The following is a 19,822-nucleotide window of genomic DNA, read 5'->3' on the forward strand; positions in this document are numbered from 1 at the left end:
AAAACTCGACGCAAAAGATCTAGATGCTGATGCACAGTTTTTGAGCAGAGCATTATGTCGTCCATAAACACTATCAGTTCTCCAGACTTGACAAAAGGATGCAGAATCTTAGCCACATAGCGCGAAAAAATGGCGGGTGCGTTTGTGTACCCAAATGGAAGCTTGTTGAACTCAAATTGTCCGTTTTCCGTGACAAAAGAAGTGTACTTTTTTGAATCCTCGGTAAGGTCCACATGGAAAAACCCATTTTTCATATCCATTGTAGAGAAATACTTCATTCCATCTAACTTTGCAATCTGGTCCTCGATTACCGGAAGAGGAAAATGATCTCGTTCAACTAACCGATTCAAAGATTTGAAATCGACGCACAGTCGGAAAGATCCGTTTTTCTTTTTCACCAGAACAATCCTACTGGAATAAGGAGAATCGCTTTCACGTATAATGCCTTTATCTAGCCATTCAGCCACTATTGACTCTACCACCTTTCGCTCTGCGTGACACAACCGTTGTGGTGAGACGTTATAATATTTCTCTTCCCGCAAACGAATTGATGCTGTAAATTGTACCGCTTTTCCGTAGTCCGACTTCTTGATGCAATAATTGGTCTGATAAGCACGCAAAATTTCTTCACGGAACTTCACAGTCTCCTCGTTATCACCAACAATCAAGCAAAGTTCTTCTTCGACCGACTGGTTTAGAGCATTCTCTCCGAATGCTGTGTTCATTAGTACACTGTCGTATTCACTTTTAGGTTTTTCTTCTGATTTCGAGAATCGTATAACCGATAGATTGTTTCGTTTCATAAAATCTCGACCTAGAATTGCACTAACTTCCATTGTCTCATCAGGAACAACATAGAAAGAAACGTCATAAACTAAGGACCTGAATAGAACTATTTTTGTTTTTAAACAACCTTCAACACATATTTTCGAACTATTCACACCTATTATTTCTCGATTGTTTGCTACCTCTTTATCCAATCTAACTAGAGCTGCCAGTGCTGAATGCTTAATTAGGCTTACCGCACTGCCGGAATCCACCAACAGCTTGAGTTGCTTGAGACGTCGTCCAATAATCGCTTCTCCTTCCATCATTCCGTCTTCATCCGTATCGATTCCTTCGTTTGCCGCCGGCTGATCCTGATTAGATGCAGAAATCATAGCGACTCTCAGTTTCGGTGCAAAAGTTGACGGCTTCTTGTCTGGACAAGTATCCTCCTGATGACCAACCTTGGAGCAGCAAGCACACCGAGAACGACGTTGCGGTTTGGGGCAGTTAACGGATTTGTGCCCTGGCGCGTTGCAATTGAAACAAACCCAATCACTAGACCCAGCTTGTGATGTTACTGGTACCAGTGCTGCTGTTCTTCCGTCGTTACCTGTCGGACGGCTTGCTTGCGAAATGCGAGCCACGTTGTAGTTTGGTTTCTTCATCCGGAAATTTGCTTCGCACCACTTCAAACGCTTCAAGAGATCCATAACTGTTCGGTATTCCGCCGATACTATTTGCTCGTAAAGCTTATCACGAGACAGCCCACTAATGATGTATTTGATGAGCGAAGACTGTGACATTTGTCCTTTACTCGCAATGTTCTGCATTCTGAAGACGTAACCTTCGTAGCTTTCCTGGTTGCTTTTCATGGCTGCCATCAGCTCTCGATGGATATCGGCATCATCGACGTAGTTTGGGAACGTTGCAGCTATCATCTCTTTGAAATCATGGAAATTGAAAATGTCCTCCTCCACAGAGTTGTACCACAGTTTTGCTGATCCAGTCAACCTTGTGGTAGCGTACAAAAGAGCAGCTGCATCGGTCCAATTGTAGAGTGTTTTGTAATGATCCAGTTTGCGTAGCCATGACGTAACAGCATTTTCGCCATTGAATTCGCTTATCAAAGCCTTCACTTCCTCCGGATGGAGCGGACGGGATTGAGCTTGCGGTGCGTTCCTCATCAGCCAGTTTTCTTCTTCCTCCTGTGAATCGTATTCTCGTTCGTCGACGCCATGTCGTCGTCTTCGTCTGGGCATCCTTCTCAGTCAGGTTTTTACGTCTTAGACAGAGAATTAGCCTCCTCGTAACCGCACACCGTTTAAAATCACGTAATCCAACTAGCGAATCGAAGCTCAACGTATAAAGCCGCGGTGTATCCCATTTCTGAAATTTCTATAGGATTTAATTAAAACGAATTTATTTGCTTCCGTATTCGATCGTAGCTAGCTTAACAATGTCTGCCTCGAGTGGGAGTCGCCTTCTCCGCGCTATTACCATAGAGGTAACTCTAAGACTAGAAGGTCCCGAAATAACGTGCTCAACTTTTTGGCTCTGCTCTGGTACTCTCTTCGGTCCCAAGCTAATCGATTCACCCCTCGAAACATAGGAAAAACCAATAACCCCTCATTTTATCTGTCAAACTTTCATAGCGAATCAAAACAAACATTGCGTAGTACTAGAATTTCGACTAGAATGGGGTACGTTAATCGTTTGCTTGGGACCAATAGGCTAGTCAAGTAGTGTGCCAATTTAAAATCGTTAGTTTCGTATTGATTGTTGCTATTACTCAGACACTGAACTGAAATGTGTGAGGGGTATGAAAATGGAAATGAGGGGTAATAACTCCGTAATAACTACACTGAATGTTTTCTCTTCTACATCTTCAATAGCGCGACGGAACGAGGAACGGAAAAATCTTGAAAAATTAGCTTGAAAATTTTCACTCTTCCGTCCAGTCAGCTTCGGTGGAACGGCTAACCTTGCGTCCCAGAATGGATGCGCTAATGGCAATGTCAGGCCTCGTTTTCACCGCAATATATAGTAAAGCACCTACTAAGTTTTGGAACTCCTCGTTCCGCGGCATCGGATCCTCCTCCATTTGTTATAGATTCGGATATCCGGGTACATTGGAATGTGAGACGGCTTCGCTTTGTCTTGTCCAAACTTAGCCGCTACCATCCGGATGTAAGCGCTCTGATTCAACAGGAACTGGCCACTTTGCGTTCTCTGAATCTGGATACCTGACTGGGCTGGTTATCGTGCGGACTGGAAAAGCAACACTGGATTCGTTTTCCGACTTGGCGGATCAATTTGCTGGACGGCTAGGAAGCAGCAGTGCGTCACACTTTCTTCAACCAAAGCGGAATATGTCGCCTTATCAGAAGCTGTGGTCTGAAGGAGGAAATAGCCGAACGAAGCACATTGACACAAGGTACAATTTCGTCAAGGAGTTGGTATGTACCGGTGTCATGGACGTCGTTTAGTGCCCTACAGAGCTGATGATTGCTGACGTACTCACGAAGCCGTTAGCAAGAGTGAAACTAGAGCAGTAGCGAAAGAAGATTGACCTTCAGTGCGTCGAGCTTAAGGAGGAGTGAAGAAGAAAACTGAAGCAACTCGACTGAAGGGTCCACAGTAGTCTAGAAAATAGTTTGATTTCAATAAACTCAGTTTGCATTAGTCACTCGACAAGTACAGTTGTTGGGCCGGCGCCGGTGGTGTAGTGTTAAGCGTGACTGCTTTCTAACACCCCGATGGGTCTGGGTTCAATCCTAGCCGAGGTCGGTGGGATTTTTCTGAGGTATAAAAATCTCTGTCCGTCGGTGATTGGCACTAGATTGCGGAACAGAGACCGACGTTAAATAAAGGAAAGAAGAAGTATAGTTTTTTTTCCCTCCAAGAAATAAGATCTCATTCAGCGTTCAATATTTGTTGGGTAAGACAAGAACTAAGACCCACAGTGATTCGTTGAGGAAAATCTGACAGGTAGAGAATCGCTTTGGCTGCCACTTTGCGGCAACACTTCACTAACGGGTTCAATGTACGTGAGCCTTTAGAGCTCATGTCCCGACAGTCAGAGGAAAATACAGCATTAAGAACAAGGCCGATAGAATCCACAAATGGCCGTTGTCATGTCGGATTTATCTTGTAAAATCAGCAATGATAGCGGTTATTGTGACTTCTAATTAATTAATTTATCTTTATTAGGGAGGCTTTCAGCCTGGGGCTGGTTCGCCTCCATGTGACTTCTATCAATATTGTCCTTAATTAACGTTAGTCGTGTCATCATTAGTCATTAGTGATTATTGCAATGAATAAATCGTACTTTTTCATTGGTATGAATAAATGTGGCCAGTCTTTAAAGATACAGTTGTTTTATTAGTTTACAATTTAATAAAAACGATAACATTTTTAGTGTTTATTCTAATACTTTATCTTAAGAATGAATCTGTTTAAGGGACGTATGTCCTGGTGTTGGTTCTGATCATTCCGCTTGAGCCACTTTTTCTCGAGTGAATGAACAGAAAAATTACCGAGTCGTGTTTTTGAACAAAAAATTACCCGCGTCGTGTTTTTTTTTCGATTTTTAGCGGAGGCACACTGCCACTAGATAACACTTCTCTAGAGAACTTCGCGAGTGCAAGCTTTTATGGCCGAACTAAGGATATTTTCAGATGCGTTTTCAACGGAATTCCGGTCGTGATTTGGGTTTCCGATGTTGTGAAGATTCGGACGGTGAGACCTTTCGATTATTGTTATGTTTAACATTATATATACCAATCACATGAGAGGGGGCAACCTCGGCGTAGTGGTTAACATCCATACCTCTCACGCCAAAGTCACGAGTTCAAACGTCACCCTCGAAGGACCCAAGACCCAATAACAAAAAAATCACATGATATATTATTATAATCTCATTGAAATATTTCGGAACGTTTGGTACGGTATATCCACGCATCCTAGCATCCCTGTAGATTCACGAAATGCATCATAGTTTGAATATTTTTATTTGAACTCGAATAATTTCACAGTATTATCATTGCGGCAAATACAACGCAGTTGGCCTGGATGTTTGTGTCATGTCTAAGATATTTTGCAAACATCAGTATTGATAAGAAAAATGATGAGGTGTCATCTAACCTAATCAGTTTCCAGGATGCTTTCTCGTACTGCGTTTGTATTAGATTAGATTAGATTAGACTAGATGCTTCCAACGACCAACTATTTGAATTATTTGTTTGAGAAACCGCATAAGCCACATCTTTATCGAAAGCGGCCTTTTAATCGTTCTTGGATCGGCTTATATTAATACACATCTCCTACAAATATCAGAAAAGTTGAATTCGAGCAACCACTTTAAATTATTGTTCAAAATATAAATTTGTTGAGCAACCACAAACACCTTGGTTCGGTTTTTGCTGTTTTCCAATGTTTGCATCGAATGGACTTATGCGGTTTCTCAAATAAATGATTAATTTATAAATAACAATACCATGAACCGTAGGTACAGTACAAGGTGTCAACATTTCATCGAGAGCTGCCAGTAATTTGTCAATTTGAATTGTAACGAAAATAAAAAAGAAACATGTTTACAGAGGTGCTTTTTTCAGCACCAAAAAGTACAATGAACAAAAAATCGCAGAGTAATTATTAAATGCCCAGGAAAATCCAGGTTTGCAGTTTTCCATCGCAAAAAGAAAACGTGTCAGTTATGGTTTATCAATCGGAAGAACGCACTCAGAAATAAATCATGTTCAATGTTCTTTGTGAATTATTATCGGTCATCGCGATTGCACACCACATCAATTATGCAATAAATGGATCCTTCCATATGAAAACCGTTTCCTGCTTTCAGCTTCATCTTGCACCACACGAAAGGTGACCCTCATCGCGATCTGCATTGGTCCATCGCTGCGTCGGTCGTCCATATCCAACCCGTTCTTGCACAACAGAAACAGCAGCCAACGGCGAATATATCGCGAAGAAAAGCCTTTCTTCAGCTCATTCTCAGTCCAGACCTTGACCGAACAACGTCTGCATCTTCCTCAGTGTTCGAAAACGAAAAGACGGAAAACCGTTCATTCTTCCCATCGCATCGAGTTCGTCGCTTGAAAGCTCGTTCAAGTCTCCCGCTCCAATCCGGGTACAAGAGGCACGTGGTTGAATAACTGCCCAGCAGCACACAGTGCGTGAGTGGGAACATAGTGACGACCACAAACAGGATTAGAGCACAGAGTCAAGTGCAAAAAAGTGACCGTTCCATTAATTGATTGTTAGTGAAAGAATGTAAACTGAGAACTACTGTTTATTCTGCTTAATTTGCGTGACTAGCATAAAAGTGTGAGATCAAGGTGAAAAAAGAAGAAGCATAAACTGTGGTGGTGCTCCAGCGTTAATTCATAAGCGACCAAAAAACAAGACATTTACCGAGCTCAATAGCCGTAGCGGATTGAAACAAATTGGATTAGCTTTGCGCGTGGGTAAATAGAGGAAAGCAGCAATAAGAGAAGATCGCTCATAAAACAGCATCGCATAAAAAGGTGTAACACATTAGCTGCAGCGGGGCGGAAAACAGGATAGTTGAGCAGTAAACGGATTATTGCTGAACAGTGCTGGGCGAATCCAGAGTCAACTCTATTTATTCGTACCGTCCTAACGAACAGTAAGGTATGTATTAGATAGATAGATTTGAATATTTTCCTGTGATTTGCTGAACCATAAAATAGGATTAAATTAAAGGTTTAGGTTAGCGTTGCCCCGCCTTCCCCCTGTGTTTCATCAGGGGAGCAACTCGTTCATGTTTTGACTTCACATCTTCATAATATTTGTACTTTTAATTACGAGCCTTAATTAGAAAGAATTAAAATAATTAAAATTATTTACGTTGACTACAACAAGGTACAGTGCAAAAAATATATCACATCGAAAAGGATGCACTACAATCACGTCGTAAATATGGTGTAATTTTAAATTAACACGAAAAGAAACCATTGGCTTGAATGACAGAAAAAGGAATGGAAATGAGCACATCAATGAAAATTTACTTACCATTCCTTCCGTCTGTTGCGTTATTGCTTTTGGTACATTATAGGATATTGCGATTGCTTTGTTGATTTTTTTTTCCTGCTGTGTTCAGGAAAATAATAAATGCATTTCAGGAAAATAATAAATGCTAACTCTAGGATTGAAAGTTGATGAAATTATTTTACCATTATTTATTTTTCTGAGGACTCTAAAGTACGTTGAGGAATTAAGTGACAACATATTTTGATATGGAAAATTGGTTTATTATTATCCATAAAGGGTGTCCACGATGAAATTGCCACACACAAAATTGATTCGCAAAATTCGAGTTTTCATCCGATTGCCATCAAATTTTCAGGGATTGAGAAATAACTATTAAACTTCATTTTACCATTTTACTCGTATTTTATTTACAGTCCATACGCAAATGCCCGCACCTTGGCCTTAACCCCGGCCATAAGATTCTGCACAACCTGTGAATCAACCGTTTTTTGCATGTAAACCCATACTTTCTTCAGTTCCTCGACTGTCTTCTCTACCTTAGGTCGTTTAAGAAGGTGCTGCTTCATAATCGCCCAGTTCTTCTCGATGGGGCGGAGCTCCGGAGTGTTGGGAGGGTTGAGCATTTTCGGCACGAAATTGACCTTATTGTCCGCATACCACTTCAGCACGTCCTTGGAGTAGTGGCATGAGGCCATATCCGGCCAGAAGATTGTTGGGACGTTGTGGGCCTTCAGGAGAGGAAGCAGCCGCTTCTGGAGGCACTCTTTTATGTACACCTGTCCGTTCATCGTGTCCTGGGTCACGAAAGGTGCACTCCGCTTCCCGCACGTGCAGATGGCTTGCCAAACCAGGAATTTCTTCGCAAATTTGGACATCTTCTGAGTGCGGACATGCTCCGGAACGCTGAACTTATCCTTGGCCGTGAAAAACAGGTTGCCGGGGATCTGTTTGAAGTCGGCCTTCACATATGTTTCGTCGTCCATGATGCAGCATTCAACTTTCGTCAGCATGTTGAGGTACAACTTCCTGGCACGGGTTTTGGCGGACTTGTTCTGCTTCTCGTCGCGATTAGGGGCCTTTTGTACCTTGAACGTTCGAAGCCCAGCCTTAGTTTTGGCCTTCTGGACAAAACTTCGGCTTAGGTGCAGCTTCTTAGCCACATCCCTAACGGAGGCGTTCGGATTTTGGTTGAAGGCCCCAACTACGCGGTTGTGATTTTTGGTGTTGTACGGAATACTTTTTTCTTCACTTCTGGGCTTCCGATCGGTGGTCAACCGTTCCTCGAACCGCTTAATCACTCGCGACACCGTGGAATTCGCGATTCCCAACGTTTTAGCGATGGAACGATGCGAGAGATCCTTGTTCTCGTGATGTTCTTTCGACTCCATTTCCGCGAGTTTTGATCACAGGACTTTAAAACTTGCAGGATGTAAATAATGCACTATGAACTAAATCCACCCAAATTTTCATTAAATTCTACCCAACGGTTAAAAAGTTAGAGCAATTTCATAGTGTGGCAATTTCATCGTGGACACCCTTTAACATTTAAAAATTTACGGGAATTTTAGAACTAAACATTGACAAGCATTTCTTGTATTTTTCTTCTAAATTTATAACTTTTTATGACTGGATGAGGGTGTCTATTTAGTTTGCTGAAAAAAATTCCCTGAGTTTTCCAGGTTTTTAGAGGACTTTAACGAATCGAAATTCCAAGGTTTTTATTGCAACCTTTTACGTAGTTTGAATTATCATAATTTTAATTAGAAGTAATTTTTATTCTGATTTTTAAATGCTTTAATATTGAACAGAAATGCTGCTATTTTCAGGGGCTTCATTTTACAAAAAAAAAAACAAAACTCTTTTATTATGGTTTTCCGAGTGTAACTAATTTCCTATGGCAAAATATTATGTGAACAAAAAACATGTGTAATTTAGGGCGTAGAGAACTGCAAAATCATGAATGAACTGTTAATATACTGTTTTTCTGTGGTCGATTTATAGCTTTATTGCTAAACCTAGTTAAAGAAGATTTCAAAATCTTTATGTTTTAAAAAATAGTCTACGATTAAAATTTAAAAAAATTAAAGTGCCAGAAAGTCTCGGACACTTGATGTATTTAAAATTCGAAATGTTAGAAGCATTTCAAAGTTTAGCATTCAGAATATTTCTCTTAGTTTTGAATATTGAAAGCTTTTCATGGTCCAGATTGAAGATTTTTCATAATCCATCAGAATCAAGAGAACTTTTCTAAGCATGAGATGTCATTTAAAACAATTCTATGTCTCAGAATTGAGATTTGTTTTTAAATCTTATATCTTGATTTTTCTGCAGTGATCTCGAACAAAATTCTATGTTTTTAACAACTTGATACCCTTGCATCTCCACACAGGATTTCTTAAGAATTTTCTCAAGGATTTCCTTAGTATCATATCAATATTTCTTGAGAGTTTTAGATAACTCTCTGGTATTCCCTTACGATTTGTTCCATAATTATCAATAAATTCTCTACAGTCCGCTCTTTGATTCACTCTACAATTCCCTTAAAGTTCCTAATTCGTTCGCTCTACGAACTTTCCAAAGAATTCTCTTGAAATAAACTCTCCACTGATTATTCTTTTGAAATTCCCATGGCATTAGCCAAGGGGCAAGACAGCTCCTATTCACTAGCAATTTCAGAGTTGCATGTGAGGCACCTCGAGTAACTCACATTGCTCAGTGAGCAAGATCACTGTCATTTTCTTTATCATTTTTCGCATCACAGCAACATGTGGATATGCTAAGCAGAAAAGCTACTGTCAAACAAACCCACAAAAAAGGAATCATTTGGATGCAGTAGAAAAACTCGATCCACCTGACTAAACACTTCAGATCCGGAAAATTATATGTACCCCGCACGTCCTTCGATACTAGTCGAAACGATCCCGTTCCCATCGCTGCCGCTAGACGTTACTGCGAACCGAGCTCTGTATTACCATGGCGCCGCCGTACTGCTGCCAGCGGACATCCTCCCACTTCTGGAGCTACTGCTCTGCCTTTTGATCAGATTGGATGATCATCATGTGGAATTAACCTCAGAACTTTCATAAAATTCTTTACAAATGTCTTGGAATTCACAGAACTTTCTTGAAATTCTCTTTGAAATTACCAGGGATTTTTCGTATTTTTTTCTACTCAGAACTACCTTGGAATTCTTCTCCCGTTTCCTCTGGAATCTGGAGTTCAACATAACGAACTTGGAGTTCAACAAAACTAACTTGGAACTCCTCAGATTACACTTCCAGTTTTCCTAAAGGCCCAAGCGCAATATGGGCGGAAGCGGAACGGAAACGGAAAGTTTGACAGTTGTCACAAATGACATCAAAAAGCCTAACCGAAGTCGATTTGGTTCTAACTAGTTTTCAATCCGACAAGTAGGCTTACTCAGATCGGGCTTTTCCGCTGCCGCTGCCGTTCCGCTTGCGCTGTCATTGCGCTTGAGCTTTAACAATTCTTCCCTTGGAATTCTCCGCTTCTCACACCAAATTTATCTATTTATTTTATTTATTTATTTTATTTATTTATTTATTCGTTAATCAATCAAATCGTAGACTAGGGACAATGGGCACATACATAAATTCGGCAATCGACTAAATTTTCAATAGCGACCACAAATATCCATTAGTGCCGTCCCAATGACGGGTTCATCTAGATGGGCCGAATCTTAGATACATAGGCCAACATTAGAGCCATTTCCCCTACATATTAACATTAAGACTTATGTTGTACGACTTCGCAGGGTTCTGAAATATATTTTTAATCCTGTTGAGGGCATATTTAAGTCAATCATTTCACAATGATGATTATAAACAGTCATCATCTGATTTACCGGTCCAAATTTAGCGTAATTGGTACGATGGCGATCTACAGCGAACAAGTGTCGATTGCGTTGTCGGGAAGGTGCGTACAAATTTAATATTGACAATAGATCAGCTGAGTCAATGCGTTGCGAAATGATATTGTTTAATAAAGAAATATTTGCGTAATCCCGACGTTCTTTTAATGGATTGAATGCTGATCTACAAGCAACGTGCTTCATATGACGGAAGAGGAAAAGCCGTCCAAGCTAACTTACGTAGTACATATAATAAAAAATGCTTTTGGGTTTACTCTATTCCATCTTCATGCTTTTTCATAAAAGGTGACCAAACAATGCTGCAATATTCTAATATTGACCTCACATAAGCTATTTTTTTTATACAGAGGGGAACCTTACCCTGTGCTCTAGGCCCTTGCCCTCCCCGGAACCGCCCGAAAGCATTACATCATGAGAGGGGGCCGGTTGCGCTATGGCGCATCACTAGTGGTGTGTCAGACGTGACACTCGCTACTGCACAGTGAGCAGCTGTGCAAGGCCTTCCTCTTGTTGTTCGCTGTTAATTGTTCGCCTGAGTTCTAGAGCAGACGTGATAGCCAGCCAACTGTCCAGGGCCAAACAGGACAGATGTGACCGCTTACCAGCTGCGTGTGCTAAGCACTCTAAGTACTCCTGCCTTTGCACAACGAGGGTTTGTGCAGGGCTTATCAACCTCCTGGGACGAGCTGGATGGGGCTCCAGCGTCCTTACTCTGCTGTAGTTCGTTTAGCCGCAATATCTCTCCCTTGGGTTCGATAATTAACGTTTCCAGGGCACACCACGAGGAGGCGAACTACTTCATGCCCCTCACACATAAGCAATGTAAAGTGATTTTATTGTATAAGCACAGACAAACAGACGTAACTCTTTGAATACAATTATCTTCAAAACATAGCACCGCCAAACATAGGACTGCAGTAACGACATCTCGCGGGCTTCTCGCGGAAAACAAGCTTGCTCGCTGACAAACAATGTTGCATGCAAGAAACACTGAATATATAGAAACGTCAAAGTGATCCGATGCCAGCGCTGCGGCGAGTAGTTCGCGGAAACGATAACATTCAAACCAATCGTTAAATGCGCAAACGATGATCCAGAATGAAGTGTTACGTCTGTTTGTCTGTGGTATAAGTATCTTTAAAGTCGAAACCGAAACGTTATATAAAATTAAGCATATTGCGTGCTCTATGTATTATTGTGTTGTAATGGTCTTAGTGTAATACGAAGATTTTGTTTGTTTAGTTTTCTACTGTACATTTTTTATAGTCCATAAGCTGTAAAAGTTATGCAAGGTTCTTATTTTTTAATCAGGATTCTTGGATAATATTCAATGTCCGACGTCTTGAATATATATTTTCCTTCGAGATTCTTCAAAATCAAGCCTGATTTTATTCAAAAAAATTGTCCAAGCTATAAATTTGTAGAAATTATCAATGTTTCAGCATTGTAAAAAAACAATTCAAGTTTTAGAATTTATGTGATGTGATGTGAATCGAACCCACCATCAGTGCAAGGATTACCAATGTCTGCAGATACTTTACCGGTTGTAAAGTTCTGCCTGATGGTTTGTTGCAGCAGGGTGAATCAGCTTCATTGAAGACCTTTGGAAGACAAAATTACCAGATGGCCATCTGTAATCACGTGACAAGGGACTGGCAAATCCACGAACCCTCGTCCAGTCAACAAACCCTTTGCCCCCCAACTCAGTATATAATATAATATTTTAACATATATGATTTAAAGTAATGTTCCACCACATGCTGAAAAATGTGCATACAATCCATTTGGCGTTCAGTGATGATTTCAAAGACATACAAAATAGGATGCGTGGAGAAAACTCTATTAAGAATTTGTCAAATTTAAGAGAACCATGTAAATTTAGTTTAAATATATAAAATCAGATACGATCTCACCAAGTAAGTCCAAATGAATCCACAGGAAGCGTCCGTGCTATTGTTGCATTGTAGTTCCAATCAAAGACGGTTCGCTTGATGGGGATCAACATAGTCCCGTCCTATGTAGAACCAGTTTGAAGTGTCCAAATGTAGTGATCCTCCGGCTTGGGATAAAAGATAATCGGCTGTAGTCGATTGCTGGATCCGAGTGAAGTTAGCCAAGTATCAGTTCCATGAACTTGCAATTTCTTGACGCGAATACGACGAATAATGGAATATCTTGGTTCCAATAAAGGTTCCTCTTCATTTTCGAAACCGCATGTCAACGGAAAATCACAGTCAGTACAGCAGCATAACGTACAGCCAATATCCCTTGGGGATGGGATGCAGTTCTCGCAGGGCTTCTTCTGCATAGATGGTTTGATTCCTTTTGAAACGGATAATCGCGATCTTGGCCATCTTCGAAAATGTTAACCGGATTAATAACCAAATAAGCACAAAAAACTCCGGGGGAAAAAAACGAACGTCATGTTCGTTCACACGCGCAGCCTACTCCGTGTTCAAGTTTCAAAATTTATGTTGTTACTAATGATAAATCCACTCCCAAATTATTATGTTTAATACCCCGTTCACATTACAGCCTATATCACGTAATATAGGCTATCTTGCAATGAGCACTCATACATAGGATTTCCAGTGAAAACTAGATGTATGAGTGCTCATTGCAAGACATCGTATATCACGTGATATACGATGTAATGTGAACGGGGTATAATGAGTAATGTGTATGAGTATCGATCGAATTTGTGGCTCGATTATACTCGTGGAAAGGTACACAAGGCTTTCTCCCATCGTTTCATTGGGCAAGATACTCTCCGTATTCTTGATGCTGGAATTTTTCATATCATTATTCAACTGGACATGCTGCTAAAATTTTGAATAAAAGAAATCAAAATCAAAGCCAATGCTATTTTCCCACCTTCATTTCCGAGTGTATCGACATAATTGCAATCTTCACTTGATGATGTGTGATCCAATATAAATGTAATCATACCACAGCAAGTAATAAACGAGCGGTCCGATCAAGATTTATAGGTGAACCATACAAAATAGATGGGAGGATGCTGTGCGACTTGTATAGTCAAGATCCATCGAACCACCAGCCTTGGTCCAGGTAATGCCATTGAATTTATGCCTGCTCAGTGCTCGGCTAAAGAGGATAGATAACATACCTCAGATAAATGTGGATTCCACCTCACCACGGGGTCAGGCCTGCGTATGTTGCAGCCTCAAAACGGAAAGAAACACAATCGACAGCCGGTCCCGGTGGTTGCTGTGGCAGTAGCGTATAGTTTAGCAATTGAGCACGCGCCGGCGGCCTATTATTTGTTATGCTCTACACTATGCACTCCCCCCATGTAAAGGAGGAGGTTGGTGCAACGCATGATAGCGCATAGAAATTATTGTGTTCTATATTTTTTTCTTATTTATTGATTACTCGTAGGAGAGAGCGAACCGTAGTAGCAAAGATAGACAAAGCTGCGGCACTATCGTTAGCAACGCTAACGATCCAGCGAATGGAATGGATATAGCAGGAAAGCGTAATGGTCATATTTAGTAGCAGTACGCGAATCTTCTTCCGAGCGTGCACGGTACCACCCTCTTTCGAATACGATCCCGGGTGCCTCATATGGAACGGCCAATTCGATTTGATATAAACTAGCCCACCACTCTGCTGTTCAGCAGAGTTCAATGTATTGCCGAAGGGTTTGTTGACCTTAAACTGCACAGCCGGGAGCGAGATATTATGCAAGCGGTTCCGTTGTCGGCTTTTGCACATTGGAGCACTTAGTCCATCACATAAGATCAAAATGATTTTGATATATTTTTCCATCACCAATGACCCAAGACTCTATAACGAATAATATAGGACGATTTGAAAAGAGTATTTCGACAGTGAGCATGCATAAGGGCGTATACGCGATGATCGATTATCTTCATCGATTTTCTCTTTGCATTGCTACAGTTAAGCGAAACCATTTTCCAGAATTTGTTCAATGCAGAGTTGTAACAGGTTGTATTGAGTATCAAAAGCAACAGCAAACGCACCGAGAAACGATAATTCTAGCGAGTTATTAACAAAAGAGAAAATCGACGAAGAGAATCGATCATCGCGTTTACGCCCTTATGCATGCTCACTGTCGATTTGTACAGATTAATCCATCCCATAGCGATATCATACTTTCCTTATGGTTCCTGCAGGATACTTTTTTTTTTCCTTTATTAGAGAGATTTTTAGCCTAAGGCTAGTTCATCTCTTTTAAAAATTACAAAAAAGAATTGGGACCTCAAAAGGAGGATCCCAATCTTGGCAAGTGGACATTTAGCTTAATTATATAAAATATTGTAAAAACACTACCAAAAGGGCCAACGAATTCAAAAGCACAAACAGAAAACACTCAAATGTTGTAAAAAAGATTCGCCTCCTTCAGGAAGGCGATGAGGGCGTCTGCTGCCGGGGACTCGTCGCCAAGCAGACTTTGTATGCTGGTTCCCTCCAGACCGAAGGCAACCTGAAGGTCCTCGAGCTCCACACAGTTGATGAGGATGTGTTCTACGGAGGCTGGCACTCCGCAGGTTTCGCAGGTTCTCCGGAACGGTGTTCCTCCGAAATTATGGGAGGCCCTGCTATGCCCGGTGCGCAGCCTGGACACCACTTGCTGCTCCTTGAGGCTCGGTCGATCCTTCCAGGGATCGGTGGTCGCCTTGATTTTTCGTAGTTGGTGAGTTCGATTGTTCCTCCACTCGTTGTCCCACGCTCTCCGAACCGTCCGCTTGATCCATTTCTTGATGTCCTGGAACGGAACATTGTCAGAGAACGTGGGTCCGATGGGGCCTGAGCCGGCGAGGTGGTCGGCGATCACGTTCCCCTGGATGCCACAGTGCCCGGGTACCCACATGTATACGGTGTTGGGCGGCGCATGCGTTACCGTCCCTTGTATCCACGGATGCTTTGGTGCTTCATCGGTTAGGGCCATTATTGCGCTTTGTGAGTCGGTAACGATGAGGATCGGCCGATTGGCCGGAAGGGTGGTTGCGTGAAAGACGGCCGCTGCCTCAGCGGAAAACACCGAGCACTGGGCCGGAAGTGAATTGCTGACGACCAAACTATCTCCTGAAACCCCCATTCCCACTCCGCTGCTGGAGAGCGAGCCATCAGTGTACCTGATTTCGTGATCTTGATAGTGCGCCCCGAGAGTTTCGACGACTGTCCGGCGCAAGCCAGTGAGTTGTCTCCTGCCCTGAAGCGGTCCTTGATTCGGCTGTCGATTCTGATCTGATGTGATTGCCAACTTTTGTCTCCGTGCCAGTGGACCCTGGCCACAGGAGGGAGATCTACGTCGGCGACCGTGCGGAGGAGTCGGTTCGCCTCGTCGAGGAGAAAGATCCTGCTGTTTCCCGACGTTTTAGCGAGGAAGGCAGCGGCTTTGGTAGCGGTAGCTGCGGTGTAGACGAGCCGAAAAGGCAGAATACCGGCTTCAACGCACGCGGCGTCGGCCGGGGTGGAGGGCAGGAGACCGGAGACTGTTCTTACTTATCCGTTGTAGACCGGTTCCAAGATTTGGACGGCTTTCTCGGCGGCAAGGCACGTTAGTTCTACGCCGTACAATAGGCGACTGTCGATGATGGCTCGGGCTACTCGGAAGCGGATTTCACGGTTGTTGGATCGGTGGGGGCGGGAGATGGTCTTCATCAGGTTGGATCGACTACGACAGTCCTTCTTCACCTGTTGGAAGTGCGGCTCGAGGGATAGGTTCCGATCGAGGAGCACTCCCAGGACCCTTATTGTGTTTTTGGTCGGTATCGCTAGCTGTTTGGTCATGATGGGCTGTCCGTTGTTCCGATGCCGGGTGGTGCATATATGGCAGCGCACGCTCTTGCCGGCGGAAAGCTGGAACCCAACGGAGTCAGCCCATCTGACCACCGAGGAGACTGCCGCTTGCGCCCTTAATTTCGTCCTCTGCAGGGTGGGGCCCACCGTTACAATGAGGACGTCATCCGCGTAGACGAAAATATATATGTTCTTGGGTAGCTTGTCGAAGACCCCGTTCATGGCCACCAGGAAGAGGGTGACCGCGATCACCGAACCCTGTGGTACTCCGGTTTCTTCGCTGAACCTTCTGGATTGGACGTTTCCGACCGACACCCGAAAAGATCGGTCGGTCAGAAAGTTTCGGACGAAGTGTAGGATGCGTCCTTTTAGTCCCCATTCGGCTAACTTCTTCATTACTGCTGGTGTCCACGTTCTGTTGAATGCTTTGGAGATGTCCAGCGAGACGATCTTCGTATGATGGCCTTGGTCCTGTGCCTCCTTCAGGACTTCTCCAAGAGTGGCGAAGTAGGTGGAGGTACCGTACCCTTGCCTGAAGGCGTGCTGTCGATGGTCAAGCAGTCCCTTAGACTCCAGGTATTGCTTGAGCCTTCTGTTGACCATCCGCTCCAAGACTTTGGCCATGCAGCAGGTCAGCGCGATGGGGCGGAATCCTGTGACGTCCTTGGTCCCTATATTTGTTTTGGGGATCGGGATCACGAGACTTTCCCTCCATTTGTCCGGGTATTCTTCGTTGGTCCATAGCTGGTTGTAGAGTTCGAGCAATTGTGTTTTCCCTTCGAGCGGTAGATGCTTCAGCAGTGGGTATCCGATGTCATCCGGTCCGGCCGAGTTTCCGTTGCTCCGGCTAAGAGCGAACGAGAATTCTTCCCAGGAGAATGGTTGGTTGATCGGTAGGTCGTCGTTGTCTGTGTGAATTCCGAAAGTGGGCACCGAGGACAGCGAAGGACCGACTCGTCGTTGGAAACTTTCGCTGTACTCCGCGATTCCTGATAGTTTGGCGAAGTATTTTCCCAGTTCATCTGCTACGGCGTTTGGTTCGGTGATGGTAACGGTGTCGGCTTGCACTTGTAGCGGCGATGATCGCCGCTTGCCGCTGAGGGCATTGATGCGGCTCCACAGTTCTGCTGACGATTGTTCGGCGTTGATGCTTTCCAGGAAATCCGACCAGCTATTTTGCTTCGCCGTCCGGATTTCCTGTCGGCATTTGTTGTGCTGCTGGCGGTAGTTTGCGAGGATTTCCTCTCTCGCAGGGTCGTTCGTAGAGGTTCGCTTGAGTTTACGGAGTGCCTTCCGCCTGGCTTTTACAGCACTTTTCGTGTCTTCATTCCACCATCGGAGTGCCCTCCGCCCGGGAATACTGCCTGTTCTTGGGATGTTGGTGCTGGCTGCTTTGTGGATGACTCCCGTGATACTTGGGATGTCCGTAGGTTCTTCAGTCTGCGCGAGAGTTCGGTAAGAGAGCTGATAGCCTTCCCAGTCGGCTTCTCCATACCCCCACCGTGGTCTTCTGGTGTTCTCCGGTGCCATTGCAGTGGATAACCGGATCTGTACCGGATAGTGGTCGCTGCCGTGCAGATCCGGGTTGATGCCCCATAGCATTTTGCCCGCTAAGAAGCGGCTAACTGCGGACACGTCGATGGCGGTGGTGTGCCGTCCGTTAAAGAACGTCGGGCCCCGTCATTTAGGATGACTAAATCTTCCTCCTCAAAAATATCGCAGATGGTGACCCCTCGTGGGTCAGCTCTTGGACAACCCCAGGCCAGGTGATGGCCGTTCAGGTCCCCAATGAACATTTTGGGTTCTGGTAACTGCCGAAGTATTCTGCGAATCTCGGTTCCTAGATTGGGTAGTCTTCCGCAGGGCAGATAGGCGCAGGCGATGTAGATACTAGTTGGGTCTTGGATCCGAATGCCGACAATAGGGAGGTCGGTATCGAGATCAACCATTTGATGGGGGACTCCTATGGCCACAGATCTCCGAAGGTTAGATCCTTGTTTAATGGACCATAAGTAATCGCCGCCAAGTGTCTTATTCATCCGGTCCACCGTGACGTTGTTGACCTCTTGCAGGGCAATCACCAGGGGGGACGCACCGCTGCAGAGGAGTTCCAAGTGGAGAAAGTAGCCGCTGATATTCCATTGGAGCATAAGATTCACCGGAACCGGTAGAGCGGGGGTAGGAAACCCCCGCTCCGATCCGCTGGTTGAAGGTCGTTCGATTGAGTGGTGATGGCTCATTGCGTAGTAACTGGAATTTGGGGGTGTTCCAGTCGGACTTGCTGCGGCAGAACTTTGTGCCGAATGAGACGGATCCCCACCAGGGGCAGGTGGAGTCGTTCCACCCACCCGGGGCAGGGGCGTCCCAATGGTGGTGAAGAAATCTATCGTTGTATTTGAGCTTGGAACTATGTTTGAGGGTGAGCTACTGGTTTGGGACTTGAATCCCTCTTTGTCCTTCGGGGAATGGGAACAACTGCCCTTATCCGTCCCGATATTATGCTGTGCCTTGAATCCCGCGTTGTCCGCAGGGGAATGGGGGCCGAGGCCGCCCTTGTCCGTCCCTCTTCCAGGTTCGCCGCAGCGCCGGGGGGTTGTCGCCGGTTCCGGTGTGGGGAAGACGTCCGCACCGACGGGGCCCCGGCTACTGTGGGCTAGTACTGGGTTCTTCGCTATTTGCATCTTCGTCCGAGGGTCCCAGAGGTTACCCGACAGTTCCGGTTGGGGTATATCTTCCGCACTGCCGGTGCCCTGAGTACCCAAGGCACAGATATTTTCATTCGGTTGGCTCGGACACCGAGGGGGGTCCGAGGATTCCGGTTGGGGCAGGATATTTTTAGGTCATCTCAGTGATGCGTTTAAGATTTTGCTAATAAATCAACTACTTTAATATTTGAATCACACAATCCATTGAACATTTAGAACAATCGTCTATCTATGGACATACATACTACATACTTCATACCAAAAACTGTGCGTGCTATTATGAGCATAGTAGGCAGTGATAATTAATATTTAACCCTCTACTTCCCATAGGAGCACAGGTGATCCACAACTTTTCAACCCATCTCATATTTATCAATCTACCAATAGTTAGATTCTAGAAGAACAGAACTTAGAGATGAACTAGCCTAAGGCTAAAAATCTCTTAAATAAAGAATTAAAAAAAAAATTCTAGAAGAACAAAAATTTCATGAACTTTGGAGAACTTTGGATAAATTCAGGGAAGATCAGAGAACCTTAGGACAGTTCCATTAGTTTCGAGCAGTTTCGAGAACTTCATGAAAATGTGTAAGACTTTATGACGTTCCTAGAATTTCAGAATTTTTCATCATCAGAGTTTTTT

General features: G+C 43.8%; 1 protein-coding gene across 1 annotated transcript; it reads right to left on the reverse strand.

Annotated features, from left to right (window-relative positions):
* Positions 1 to 15,044: 15,044 nt before the first annotated feature.
* On the reverse strand, positions 15,045 to 15,773 carry LOC135714004 (uncharacterized). The gene has a single exon (XM_065237260.1). The coding sequence runs from the start codon at positions 15,771 to 15,773 to the stop codon at positions 15,045 to 15,047; it is 729 nt and encodes a 242-aa protein (XP_065093332.1).
* Between the last annotated feature and the right edge of the window lie 4,049 nt (positions 15,774 to 19,822).

This window comes from Ochlerotatus camptorhynchus, unplaced genomic scaffold, assembly GCF_037179485.1.
Source record: "Ochlerotatus camptorhynchus isolate MF236.1 unplaced genomic scaffold, CSIRO-AGI_Acam_v1.1 ptg000598l, whole genome shotgun sequence".
NCBI classification, from domain to species: domain Eukaryota; kingdom Metazoa; phylum Arthropoda; class Insecta; order Diptera; family Culicidae; genus Ochlerotatus; species Ochlerotatus camptorhynchus.